Source organism: Pholis gunnellus (genome assembly GCF_910591455.1).
Source record: "Pholis gunnellus genome assembly, chromosome: 16".
NCBI lineage: Eukaryota > Metazoa > Chordata > Actinopteri > Perciformes > Pholidae > Pholis > Pholis gunnellus.
Window position 1 is genome coordinate 6,848,869 of NC_136543.1, and position 14,439 is coordinate 6,863,307.

Genomic DNA, 14,439 nt, shown 5'->3' on the forward strand with positions numbered 1-14,439 from the left:
CACACCCAAAAATGGCTGAGATTCGCTGATGGGGGTGAATCAATGATCGTTGGACTGTGGTGGTCCCGCCTCGGCCCAAGAACCAGAACAGACGCTGGATCAATTCTGCACAGTTAAGACACACAGACGCTGCTTCATACCGTCTGAGCGTGCAGAAATATAAAAACAAACTGTGCTCCAGCAGTGCGTTCCTCTGTGTGTTGAGGTGGGGCACAGTAAGTAGGTCTGCGGTGCCCTGATGATTATCATGTTCTCCTATAAGGGGGAACTTCTGATATTTGTTGCTCTGTTTGGGTCAACAGGATTAAAGCCAAATTCAGTAGAGATTTGTTTCTCTCGGGGAGAGATTTTAACACGACAAGCGCTGGAAACTAACTTTGATCCAGTCTGGAGCAAAGTTAATTTCCAGCGCATTGGAGCATTTTTACAGTGTATCTGAGTCTGTATACATAGATATATTTACTGTTTAATACAGCTTTACAACAATCCTGCATAAATCATAAAAGTAGGATGTATTGCAGGGCTGTTTTATTAGACTGCATTAGCTGTAATTGGGTGTAAACTGGCAACCGAGCACTTTTCCCATAAACAGTTCCATGTCGAGTCTTTGCTTTTGTTTAATGGTGAAAACAAGCATGACGATCTTTCACATGTGGGTGGTGCATTTAGGTCAAATTTGTATGCGTGTTAAGATAAACAAATCGATTTTATATTTTGATGTATGCGTTGGTTTGGAAGTACAGCCCGGGTTCAACTGTGCAGGCTGCCGTGTTCTCCACAGACAATATTCAGACAATGAGCATGTGCATGTTCAACTGGTGCCACCGCAACTCGCCTCTTCCACTGTCTTTGTCGAGACACAGAAGTCGCACAGTGTGATACTAGTCCAGCTAATTAAATGTGAGCCGAGAGAAAGCGCGGAATTACTGTTACAACAATGTAAGCATGGTGCACAGGGTTAGAGCAACGGGGGGAAGGCAGTGCTACTCTGTGTGTGCATTCATGTTACTAAAAGCCACGGTGTTAAAAAGAGCAGCTCTCCTGGGTGTGAGAGGATTCAATTATAGATTATGGGAGGGTGTGTGAGAGTTTGTGTGTGTTGGGAGGGGGTAAACACAGAGATTAAGCGTGTGGAGTTGAATGGGTTATTAGTGGATAAAATGAAGGAGTCGGATAATGAAGATTGGGCTGAGACTTGAGAGAGCGTCTCTCGGCGTTTTTCCCCTAACGTGGAGGAAATGATGGAAGGGGGGGAGGGGTAACGAGACGAGTAAGAGGGCAAGAAAGGAAAGTGCAATAATGAGATACAGCGAGAGAGAACGAGGTGGGAGGAAGCGGCAGGACGAGGAACACTGCCGGAGCAAAACATTGACAGGGACAAAGGAAGACAAAGACAATTAAAGGCAGACGAGATGGAAGAAAGACGGAGGGGAGGGAAAAAGGGAAACGCAAAGACAAATGTGGGTAAATGACACTGATAATGGGAAGCAGTGGCGCATGGCTGCGATGATTGTTTTTCAGGGCCCTCACCAAATAGAACGGAGCGCGCGAGAAGGCGGTAGCTGAGCGGAGAGGGATTTTATTTATTTTTCCGGTGGCACCGCTTCGCTGATGACACATCACCTTAAGAGGCTGCGATGGCTGCGGAGAGGAACACCTGCCTCACCTGGAGATGTATTGTCCATTTACGCATGACGACAAGAGGCCGTTATATTATCGCAGAGACAAACCGATGTCCCCAACACACCCTAATAAACATTTCCTGGTGTGAGACAAATGCTTATGGTCGGATGGGTCCTGGAAATTAAATGGCGGATTTTGGAGACTCCCTGCAGAGTTACAAAAAATAAAATGATTCAGATAGAGACGGGAGGAAAAAGTATTTTATGTATTCGATAAAAACACACTATAAAAGGTTTTGTAATGCCTGCTGTGAAAATATGAAACGCATCTACCCGTCTACATAAAGAGGCTGACAAACATTTAAAAAACAACGTAAAGAGCAACCCAGTTTCCAATCTTTGTTGCGCAACCTTCTCCTCTACCAACAAAAATGTCTGACATCCCTTGTGTCCTTGCCTTAAATTACCACGGCAGACGGTCTTGATGGATGGCACAATCTACTTCTAAAGTTAGTCCGGAGTCTTGCTCTCAATTATAGTTCTTAGAGAGAAAATTGGAATTGGCAAAAATCATAATCTGCTGGTCAGACGTTCATTTTTATCTGTGCATATTATTAAATATGTCTTTAAAAGTCTCTGCAATGCCAGTGACTTTAAATTAAGAGTTGTTTGTATTTGTCTGTACATACATGTACATATAAAAGCGTGTGTATACATTTGTACATAATATACATTTCCTGAGTACGTTTAGCTGCAGAAACACACAGTATGTTTGAGGATGTAAACCCTCACGCTGACATGAGCAGCTGTTTTAGTTTCACTCTGCTGAGCCGGCAAAACAGACAGAGTCAGGTGTGTAGCATCGGGACTGTAAACACAACAACAGGTACGCTCGGCCAGCCACCTGGACTCCAAACTGTAGGTCATCGCCAGATCAGCTACAAGTCAGCGAGTTGTCCGCCAGCTTAGTGACTAATACCGCCATGACACCACATGTAAACACGCAACCGGGCCCGATGTGACAGAATGGGACGGCTGAGTCCTTGGACAGATTAAAGCTCGCTTCAAACCCGGCGGCAGCTGTACTTCCAAGCGTGTTATTCTGTGACAAACAGCAGTGAGGCATGACGAAACACCTGCATCACTACTTCTGTCTGGATGAAAGCCTCCACCGCGCGGCATGTCTTCACGCTTGTGCATTAAAGGAAATTAACGCCTTGAAGGTAAAATTTGAACTTGGACAAATATCCTACGAGCTGCCATTACCACTCACGCACTGCCTGTGGCACGTATACTGGATCTCTTGTCTGTCCACTTGCTGAAAACACGAGGATAACAGTAGAGCAGCAGGTTTCTCCTCGCCGGCCTGTCTGACATTGAACTAATCTGTGTAGGGTTTTTTTTCCCATAGAAATTTAAATAACCGTTGGATTATCTAACAACAAAGCCAGGAATTTCTGTCTGTCTCTGTGTCCTTCACATATCCTGAGAACCGTTTATCCCATTTACATCAAGCCTGAATGGTCTATTGATGGTGACCCAAAAGAGTCTAAGTTTAATTTCAATAAAGTTTGAATGAACAAACGAACAGCGCTCTGAGCAGCAGCAGGGGGCGGAGCTTCAAGGCTCCGTAGATCGAGTTGTCCACTGTTCACTGACTGCAGTTCACTTTTATATTATGACATACTCTTGAAAACAGAAAACTCAAAATGTTTAGAGTTTCAATTAAAACAATTTGAATTAAAAATGGAAAAACAAAAGAAACATTTTTAAGATATAGAATACAAAATGTGGCTTTTTACAACTGCATTTTCAATTTATTAATTGTCAAGCATTGTGCAGAGTTTCGCTGCATCTACACCTATATGTTTCATCTGAAGCCCCTTATAAACAGATATCTTCAGGCTCACATGAACAACATCAAGTGAAAAGAATGTTTACTCATTAAACTTCTTTGACGATTAAGAAAACATGTCAGGGCTTGACATTAAGCTTTTTTAGCCAAGTTACTAGGGGATTTGGACAATTGGACAAAAAAAAGGTCTAAAAATCTCAATATTTGCTCTGATTAAACATTTGGGCGTCTGATTAAGTAAGTTGTTCCAAGTGCTTGTTATTTAGCCGGCCTGTGCTGCCAACAGCTAACATTAACTAGCTCTCTTTTTTTTCTCAATTTCAACAGATTTGTTGCTCACAATGCAGCATCTCCCGATTGCATATTTATACTGAATATTGGCCCCTAATAAAGATCACAACTACTTTTCACTTGCCCGGTGCATTGAGTAAAACTAGACTAAATCTGTCTCGAACAGAACGTGTACACACTGAATGCTGATGAGGAACGTTGCATGGCCTCCAAATACATAAGTGTGGAAGTCCTGCGGGTCTTGCTCCGTTTCGAGCTGTGACGGAACTCTTTAACAGCTGCAGGCGGTCACGTTTGAACGCCGCGGGTACAATGAAAAAAATATCAGTGTAGTTTAAATTAAACTGGTGCATCATTTGCCTGCCTTCAAATCTCTGGTGCAGTTGATGTCATCGCTGAATGATGCGTCTCCGTACAACTACCCAGCTACAGCTGGTCAAGAACCGACATGTGGCTTATTTACATGAGTCTACAATATGATTGCGGCATCTTATCATGTAATAATCTTTTCTAGATAATACCCTAAGCTCAACAAAATAAATAAAGAATGGAATTTGCCAAAGTAAACTGAGCAGCAGGAGCAATGCAAAGAAGGAGACACAAAGAAGCTTTAGAAAAGAATGAACCAATGAAAGCAATAGGTGACAGTCAGTCTGAGTGGCTGAATTTCTCTGGTAATTCCTGTTCTTCATATTTGTCTAATGTATTGTTTAAAGTCATAGATAAATATGACCGTTGACCATGTTAACTACAACTGCTTAAGTTAACAGCCAAGCATACAGTGCTGCAGGGGTGATGTATTTTTTTGTGGGCCGACGCGGATGTCAGCATTGCACCGCTTCCCTTGAGAAAAGGCCATTGGATTCTGGATTACTGCACAAAATAAGCTCTGTGGCAAACAAAAGTTCATGATATATGGACGATTTGTTCAGCAAGATAATCTAAACAAATCATGTCAAAGGCAGAAGAAAAAAAGCTAACGTTAGGCTATAAACAAACTACACCATGGTCACATATGCACAAAGAGGGTGTGAAGGCGGACTAGTCAAAACTGTACTTTCAAAAAGGACATTTCATATCGTGGAACTAAACGCTAAAATATCTTCAGCTCTCTTCAACCACAGGCCTTTCTCAGGCATCTAACCAAACACCCATTGTTTTTGAGACGAAAGAACCAGAAGTGCAAAAATGCAAACTCATCCCCAGACTGGTTCCTGCAGCGCTCTGTTGAGGATGAATTAGCTCTGATGATATAACGCTCTTTCACTGCTGCATGTTTGGAAGAAGGCCTTGCAGGTGAAGGCGGCTTGCTAATTGCAGATCACTTCATTACAGTCTATTCAATCTTTTGCGTGATCTCTTCTACATTGATAAATCTGACAATGGTAAATTTGGACTCCCTTCAAACGTCCGTATTCATTCGACACCTGCTCCGGCGCATGTTAGCGGTGCAGGTGTGACATTCTTTGTGACGACTGTAATTGCTCCACTGTAACCACTTCCTTTTATACTCTCCCGCTTGCAGTCTACAAGAACACAGGGCAATTTGTTAATTGAAAATCATTGTATAGACTCCATGGGATGACAGGATATTGTATAAACAAGAAATATGCCCACCGTGCTTAAATGATTGGCAGTGATGACCGCGCATTTAGAGTTTTCCTCCAGCGATCGGCTCCAACGTCAGCAGCTTTCAACCTTTACGGCATCATGTGCTGCCCATATTTATTCATTCAATCAATCAATCAAGTGACGTTCAAGCCACTAATGCTGGCCTGCAGAGTGGCAACTTGCGTGGCACCCACATACCCGAATTCTTTCATTCAGGTTTACGAGACTCCACGTTCACTACGATGCTGCTGCAAACCAACGACCACTAGTTCTACATTCAATCCAAACTCTTCCCTTCTCGGTTTGGATCGAGTTACCCAAACTGGATTCTGTCAGGAAAAAACCCTTCAAAGTCACTCTTAAATGTTACTTAATGCACCGACAAGAAGTGCGGCATCTTGTGTCAGGTGGAACAGTTACGGCACCGTTTAGGTATTGCGCGATGCCGACCTCTTTGATGGGAGGGGAAACCTGGTTTAATAGAAAAAAAGGCTGAATACTCCCATTTAAACTGGTCATCTGCAAATGCTTTCCATCTCAAGATTCATTTTCACACAAGTCATCATTCATATTGGAGTTTAAACGTTGAAAAAAAATAATAATAAAGTATGCATCACTGAACGGGCACAGCTCAATACTTGTCAAGGTCAACGCCAATAACGAAAAAAAGAGATCTTCAATTTCACACACACGCACGAGGCGTTCATAGGAAGATAGCTGAGGGGCTGTAAGGCAGCTGCTGATGCAACTGAAAAGAGGATGCAGTGAAAAGTCTCTTTCATACGTCTTCCAGCTGAAAAGCCCTTTACTTCTCCCCACTGTGTAGACTTTCCCAAAAAAATTTAGCACGGTGGTTCCTGCAAACATCCAACCTGTGTTGAAAAAAAATAACACGTTCTACTCATGCATGCAATTTCAATTTTCGTTTTGTCAAGGTCTACCTCACAGAACAAGGATAACCGGGTCAAATTCAGTTTGGAAAAAAAATATGTTTTTGTCACAAGCAAAACAAACCTGACCTTGTTGAGAACATTGATGGTGCGGATTCAACGAGGTCAGCTTCCCTGTTGGCACACAGGTGAACCCGCTGTGTTTACTCTGTGTATTTCCCAAAAGGGAAGGTAAAGTGAGAGGAGGAGGGGGGGGCTATTCAACCCTTAACCCGAGTGTTTCAATTTCATCTCTGAAAGGTCATCTTATTGTGAAGGTTTTACAGCGCAGCGTGCTGTTTCCTGGGTTCCACGTGGTCTGCAGAGATGCCCAGTGTGCCTTTCAAGCCTCTGGATAAATAATTCAACATCTGAGGCCAAGTAAGATTGAAAATAGGGCTTCCTTTCTGACTACATAAAGCACATCCTCGAAAAATGAACAAACTGAGTCTTCACTGTTGTTAGGAGAGACATTATTTATTTATATATATATATATATATATATATATATATATATATATATATATATATATATATATACATATACGTTTCAGCCAAAATGGATATAAAAGCTGACAGAGCACCGGTTTAGGCTTTATTCTGATTCCCAACCAAGGAGGAAGTCAAACTGACCATGAAAAACAACTTCAGAGACGTACATACAACATTTGCCTATATAACATTTCCATGTACACTCTTCCTTATTGCCCCTTTCCACCCCGTGACCGGTGTACATACCCAGAGGTAGTAGGTGAACTGCAGGGCGAAGATGGCGATGCCCTCGTTGTCGAAGGAGCCGGCGACGGAGCGCGAGATGTAGCCCGGGACGATGGCGATGAAGCAGGCCGCCAGCAGACCTGCACCCTGGTTCCACAGCTCCCGCGTCAGCAGGAAGGTGGAGATGGCCGTCAGGCCGCTGAACACCGGCGCCAGAAAGACGCACACGTCGCGGATGTGGACGGTGATGTGGAGCAGGTTGAGCATGTAGTGGATGAGGCCGGCGGTCACCATTAACCCCGGGTATACCTGAGGGAGAGACGGAGAGAGAGGGAGAGTCAAATAAAGGGTGGGAGGGATGTGACACACCAGTAGAACGATGGGTATGAAGAAGAATCTTTTCAAACAAAAAAGACAAACATTTGATGGTTCTAGTTTCTTAAATGTGAGAATTTATTGTAAAATGTGTATCTTTGGGTTTTGGACTATTAGTCGAAAAAATAAAATTTGAAGACACACTTTGGGAAATTATTGGAGGCATTTTTCCTTGTGGACCAATCAACGAATCAAGAAAATAATTGGCGGATTAATTAATTAAAACATTTTGATGCATGTCTAGACATAAGCAGGGGTAGGTGACCGGAGACGAGAGAGGAAGCATGAAAGGAGCCAAGAGGACAAAAGGAGATAACATAAACAGGAGGACCATGCTGCATTACACAGGCTTTTATCCATACCAACACACAGAAATATATCGTGCTCCACGACTCATCCAGTAGTCACTGAATATGATAAAACTCAAGTCAACTACATCCGCCTTAAGACTTATTTGTACAGCTAACAAATGAATCGTTTGGCGAGTAAAATGTCAGAAAACGTTTAAAAATGCCGATCACAATCACCCAGAGCCACAGGTGAACTCTTAGAAATGCACGTTTTGTTTGATAAACAGTCCAACAAAGGGAAGATATTTGATTTACAGTCACGTAAAACAGCTCCTTACATTTGAGAATCTGGAACTCATATTTTGCTTAGTAAACGACTTGATGTAGTTTGGTTCATTTGTTTGAGATCAAGAGGAACAAATGATACATCGTGGCATTTTAGTTCTGGTCCGGTTCCTGTTCACACCAACTTTTTACAAACGGACCAAGAGGAGTAAACACGGAGTCACACAGACCGACTCGTTGATCAGACGTTTTTGGCCCACGTGGGTGAACCTAAACTCTGGTGTTGCACTTTAATACTTCTGATGTATATTTATGTTCTCTGGTGTAACAAAGAGCTCACAGATAAATCACTGATTATGAGCATTATTAGAACAATTGGACTGCAAATCAACCACGTTATGAATAATGACTAAACTTATTACTGTGAGATCACTGTCGCACACCTTTTACTGGACTTAATGAACTGACTAAGCACACAGTCGTATAAAAGCACAGCAGTTTGAACAGATTTTGACCGTTTAATCAGGGAAATTACCTGTGCTAACGCACATATGAGTCAATTATAACATTACCTCCTGAACAGACTTCACAATCAGCAGATTTAATATGACTTCAGTGTTTTAATTATTATAAATGGGAAACTGATCGGCCGGTCACCAGTCACGGGCTGATCGGCTGAAAACCAACCGGTTTCGATCGGCGGCCAATTGATCGGCTGCATTTCTACTCGGGTCTCTAATTAGCTGGTGCATGGGAGACCTAAGCTTCAACCGATCTCATTCAATGATAATCAACCTTGTCTTGCCTATTGACTCAAGACGATTGGACTCACTCTAATGGAGCGGTATCCTGCCATGTACAGAACTACTCTTGTATTTATTATCCATTTCGAACTCTACGGAGTACAAACACATTACACCGCCTGCATTGAGTTGTGGCTCGATGGCTAAAAAGTCATCGGGCATAATTTAGCAGCACTTTTTCTCCAACTTGGTATTCCAGAATACATTACATTGCTTGTTCATTATGAACATATCATCAACTAGAACTGACAAAAGCGGTTACCAAAAGAAGAAGAAAAAAAGCACTTGAGTCATTGTCCTTATGGCAACAAAGAGCGGTTTATTGGCTTGACAGGCCGCTGTTGTTATGGACTGTCACATTAGAGGAGCCTGCCTTCCTTATCTACAGCTTAGGAGAAAGAGCGTCTGACAGTCGTTCTCCGGGGAGTGGAGGCTGGGTGGGAGTGGGAGAAGGGAAAAAGGGAAATAAGGAAGAGGGCAGCTGGACTGGTCTAAGCAGGGAGAGGCCCTTAAGTGTCACATTAACCGATATCTGCTCATCCGTCTTCCTAACGGTGGGACCCATCCGAGTGCTTAGAGACTTAACGCTATCATACACAATTAATGAGGACTGTCGGGATTATCCGTCTAATTTTGAATGAAAGGGGTGAGGGGTGAGTAGGAGCAAAGAATGGAGGCAGAGTGGAGGTGAGGAAAGACAGCGAGACGCTACAGAAAGGCAGAGGCAGACAGCAGAGGAGAGATGATGGAAGATTAAAAGAAGGCAGAGAGGCTGAGGAGACAATGAGGAGGAAAAGTGAACTGCAGCGGATGAAAGGAGAGAAAGGGAATGTTAAACAGAGTGCAGGCAGGTAAAAGGTTCACGGCAACAGAAGAGAGTCTAGTCGCCGCTTTCGGTCGGAGCAGAGGTGGTTTAATGGAGCCAGAAGGATTACAGACCACCTCACCGCATGAGCACAGAGACCGGCGTTGTCACAATGTCAACACTCGCTTAACAAGGGAGGCAGTGTAACTGTTTCTGATTCACAGAGTAAACTAAGCAAAAGCCACAGATTGGAGCTGCATCACGGGCTGTGAAACACGCTGCACTGAGATCTGGGATGAACCCAGCTCTCTTCCACACCCGTGTGTTTTAAAAGCACAGGCTCGGTGCCAATAAGAGCTCTCGCACATTTCGTTTTTGTGATGCGGAACGCCGTGTGGGAGTAAACCGACGCCCGTCCATGCTCAGGAAATGATGGAGCTCAGTCGTGCAAACTATTTTCACAATTAGCCTACACAGTAAATGAGCAAGTGGCTTGCTGTTACTCTAGCAACTACCGCCACGGTGACCTTGAACAAGGCACCAGATTAGTGTGGCAACCAGTCCCACACACCTCAGCCTCGTATGTAAAAGAAACAGCAGGTGAAAGTCTAGAGTGGACGTGGATCTTTCACTGCAGCAGCTCTGTCAGACCTCAATGCATCAGTTCTTGCTCCGTTTTGCATAGATTTGCATGCCATAGGGAGACATTTGCATTTAGTGTGGCCGACTGAATGACCCAACCGCCTGCCATTTAAATTCCTGTGAACCCTATAAGGAAGAGAGTGACCGACCGACCATCTGCCAATAAACTTCCTCCAAGTCAAATGTGGGTTGTCATGACTCCGCCCCTCTGAGGCTCACGGTTGGGGTTGAAATTGCATCTATTAGAAGCTGACTTGTAGTACTGATTCCTGACTGAAAGCAGACCAACACTTTATATCCCAAAACCCAAGAACTAGGGCTGGGAATCAGAAAAACACATTACGACGGTCCTACTTGGTATCAAACAACTGAGGAAATTGGTGCCAATTTACGGTAACTGAAAACAAGACCTAACAACACCTGGAAGCAACATCAGAAACTTTTCGACATGAGATCCAAAGTATGGACAGTGTTTCCCCAATTTCACACAATCGGGCTCGGTAGTGAACGGCACGCTAACGTGAATCTGGGCTTTTGTCGGTTAGAACATATCGTTTGATTGAATTGTATCTTATTTCATTTTGTGAAAAAGTAACGAAAAGGAGGCCGTGTTACTATAAAATCTAAACTTAAGGTGCTAAGAGGTTAAGGTGAATCAGTGATCACTTTGTTTTGGTTAATGAGGATTTTTCAGTGACATTTTATGAGACTTAAAAAATATAGTTTGTGCACTTGAACAGCTCATATGGGTGCAAACATATCTGAGAGTGCAACTCATTTCGTGGTTGGACTTAATGTCATAGTTTTAACATCATTGGCATCAATTGAAACCAGTGGAGTCAGCGACTACATTTTCCATAATGTATCCGTCATCTGACTTTAGAGGGACAGTAAATGTACCAATTGTTTATTTTCTTATACATACAGTGTAATGTACAGAAAATATGTGAATAATATGGATTGAGAATATAGTACTGTGGATTAAAGATGGAAGGTGACTTGAGAAGACCCCACATCAGCCCTAATGAAGGATCAGTTTTCATGCTAATTAATTCCATTAATCAGTACTTTGCTTATCGGAGTGTTGAATTTCCAAGGTCGGTCTGGTGACTTTGAAATTGAGAATTTGAGGAAAATGAGCTCCAAGAAATGTTATAATTCATAAATACCTTTTTTCTGCTGAAAGACAAAAAGAGAACTAGCGAGGGACTTTGCTGAAGTTTGCGATAGCAAAATCCAGCCGGTGCATTCCTGTTGTGGCGTCAGGACAAGAGAGCGGAGGCTCACTGAAATGTTTTTTGTGGGATTTAGGGACGACGATGGAGCTCTATGGCACAGAGAAACAGGCTGCTATAAGAAGGCTGCTTAGTATCTGAATCACTAAAAAAGATAAGGTGACTGAAAATTGCAAACATGTTTTCGGTTTTGCCAACCGAAAGCTGATGCCAGGTTGCCAGCCTGTCACACACTCAACATTGTGTCATTCCCTTTAGTGTCACTGATGTGGACACAATAGTCAACCAAACACTGCTCAAAATAATAACACATTATGCGAGGACAATATGACGACCATAACTGCTCAGTAACTGCAGTGCAATGATATTCTGGCCAGGCAATCGCTCCACGAAATAATACCTGCTGAAACTGCTCGGCTAAGTGTTTTTGTAACTGCTCAGTTTAACGCTTCCAACAGAAAGAGACATCAGAAACGCCATTAGCTTGGCCTCAAGTCTACTATAATAATACTACATTTTAACCTGTTTTTGCTTTCAAAGCATTTGAGTAATTGTATATTGTTTTATTGCAGGTATTTACTTTTTTTGTCGTGCAATAAAGCGGATTCAGACCAAAGCAATTTTTCAGTCTCGACCGAGCGGATCATTGAGGATAATCTGAAAATAAATGTAAGACCTTCTGGCAGAAAATGGATGTTGAGGGGAACAGAGTTAATATTCATAAAGAGAAACGAGCTACAGATCTGTAGCCAGATCTGCTGGAGAGGAAGCGATGCGTTACGTCGGTATACAAAAACCTCGCACAAAACCCGAGCTTTGATAAAAAAAAGCGTAAGCCCTCGTGTGTCCTCTGTTTGCAGATCGGTCTTGCTTGAGGGGTAGTCTGCTGAGTACAGTAAAAAAAATATCTAAAGCAATGTTCAACTACATTTGAGCAGAGATCAGCACAACTCGCTATAATCTTCTTCAAATTAACCATGTGTGAATTACTCTGCAGGTTGTTTTTTTTTTACTAATGCGTTCATGATATGCCAATAAAAGTGTCGGCAGGAAAGATGTGAGCTGTGAATGCTTTGTATGCTTATTTGCACGCAGAAGACAAGGCGTCGTGTAAATTAACTTAAAAACTATTCGCCTTGCAATTCCTGTATCCAGTTTAATCAGGAGTTTCAGCTCCCCCCCCCCCCGATGAGTACAAGGCCTAAATCCATGTACTGTAACAGAACCAACACGTCCGTTATTACAAGCTAGGCCTGTCATAGGAAATTACAATTAGCTGATGGTAATTGACGATGACAGATGAATGCTGATGGATGGGCTTGGGATTCAAATTCCTTGCTTCTCTTGTGCAGTAGTGACTACTACATTCAAACATTAGCATGTAGCGTGGCTCCTGCACCCGCACCATCTTCTGGGTGCTGTAAATGATAACGGCATCCGATAGCGATGCACAACATTAACATGCCTCTCCAATCGGCCGACACCGAGAAAAGGAAGGAAAGAAAGAGTGAGAAGGGACCAGGAGTCACGCTAGAGACACTGAGGGCCGGGCTCTATCCCAGCCCGGCCCAATAATAGAGACACCAAGGGAGACATTTCTACATCTAATTGGCACTGAGCACCCTGGATTGTGTAGACCGGATACATTATTAGCTGGTGCAATTACAGCTCAGAGGGCGAGCCTGCTTGGTTCGTGAAGCTCGGTCAAAAGAAAGAAGGTATGTGGGTTTTGTTAGAGAGGGAGATGGCTCGGCCAAAAGGTTTTTATTCATTTATTTTTTACTCACACAGGCCTCGCGTTTCACAGGATGCAGGGTTGAGAGGATGAAGTTGGGAGAAGAAATGCGGAGGGGAGGGGAGGGCAGGGGAAATGAGAGATAAATTGTGTGTAATCGGCGCGTCACATTTTTCACTGAAAAGGGTCAATGTTTCACAACAATCGCTGCTGCTGGTAAGCAGGGAGGCACCAGCAGCCGGGGGGGAATCTGTCAAGTGAACAGCTCACTGTTGCTACTGGATTGTGACTCAAATCCATGCTGCCTGGCGCAGGCTTATGGGACTCTATGGTATCCTTGCACTGCCTTGCCAAACCCCAGACCAACACACTGAAGGTCTGCTTCTTATGTTTCTTGCATTTACCACTAATGAGGACGTAAACACTGACTACATATCAATGTTTGAGTGATCCCGATGTGCTCATGAATATTAACAGTGTGTATAGATCTGATTCTTTAGATGTGTAAACTGCACAAGTACCTACATGTCAGTATTTATGTTTGTTAATTTTTTGGGGTCACAGGTACCTTAACATGATTATTATGATTTAAAGCAGAACTTTAAGCCAGACTGTGCTCACTGATGGACTGACTGCTCTGATTATCCTTTAATATAAAAGGGATTTAAACTGCAGATTTTGCAAATCCCCCACAAATTCCTGCCATAGCTAATATAAATCTTCCATCCATCCTTCTTTTTTTTTTGCCACTTAAGTAGGTCAAATTCACAATGCCTAAGCAAAGTAGCCCAGACTTCCCTTTTTCCCCTAGTCAGCATCTACCAAAGTATTCCCAGGCCATGTGGGATGATTAACCCCCCCCCCCCCCAGCATGCTCTGGGACTGCCTGGGATTTTTGCCAAGAGAGACGAGCCTGGTCCATCTCCATAGGGAGGTGTGTAGGACCCTTCCCTTACTAGCTCTTTTTAAAAACACAAAGGAGCTGTGGTTCTATGGCAAGGTGTTTCTGTTTGCCCTCGCTCTTTTCTTAAAGAATGAGCCCAGAAACCCATTAAAGCGGCTTGAAACCCTGATCTCATTCTTTCAGTCACTACCCAGAGCTCATGACCACAGGTGAGAGATCAACTAGTAAATTCACAGCTTTGCCTTCAGGCTTAGCTACAACACCCACATGACTGGGAATTCTGCACCAATTTGCCGGCCAATCTGAGGCCCTAATCTTACCCCCACTCATGAACAAGACC

General features: G+C 43.2%; 1 protein-coding gene across 1 annotated transcript in view; it reads right to left on the reverse strand.

Annotated features, from left to right (window-relative positions):
• The window catches only part of LOC306707868 (dolichyl-diphosphooligosaccharide--protein glycosyltransferase subunit STT3B), a 68,745-nt gene that overhangs the window by 23,052 nt on the left and 31,254 nt on the right, over positions 1–14,439 (reverse strand). The window contains exon 3 of the mRNA XM_079175509.1: positions 7,047–7,334. Coding sequence (XP_079031635.1) covers positions 7,047–7,334 — 288 coding nt within the window. The remainder of the gene's footprint in view (positions 1–7,046; positions 7,335–14,439) is intronic.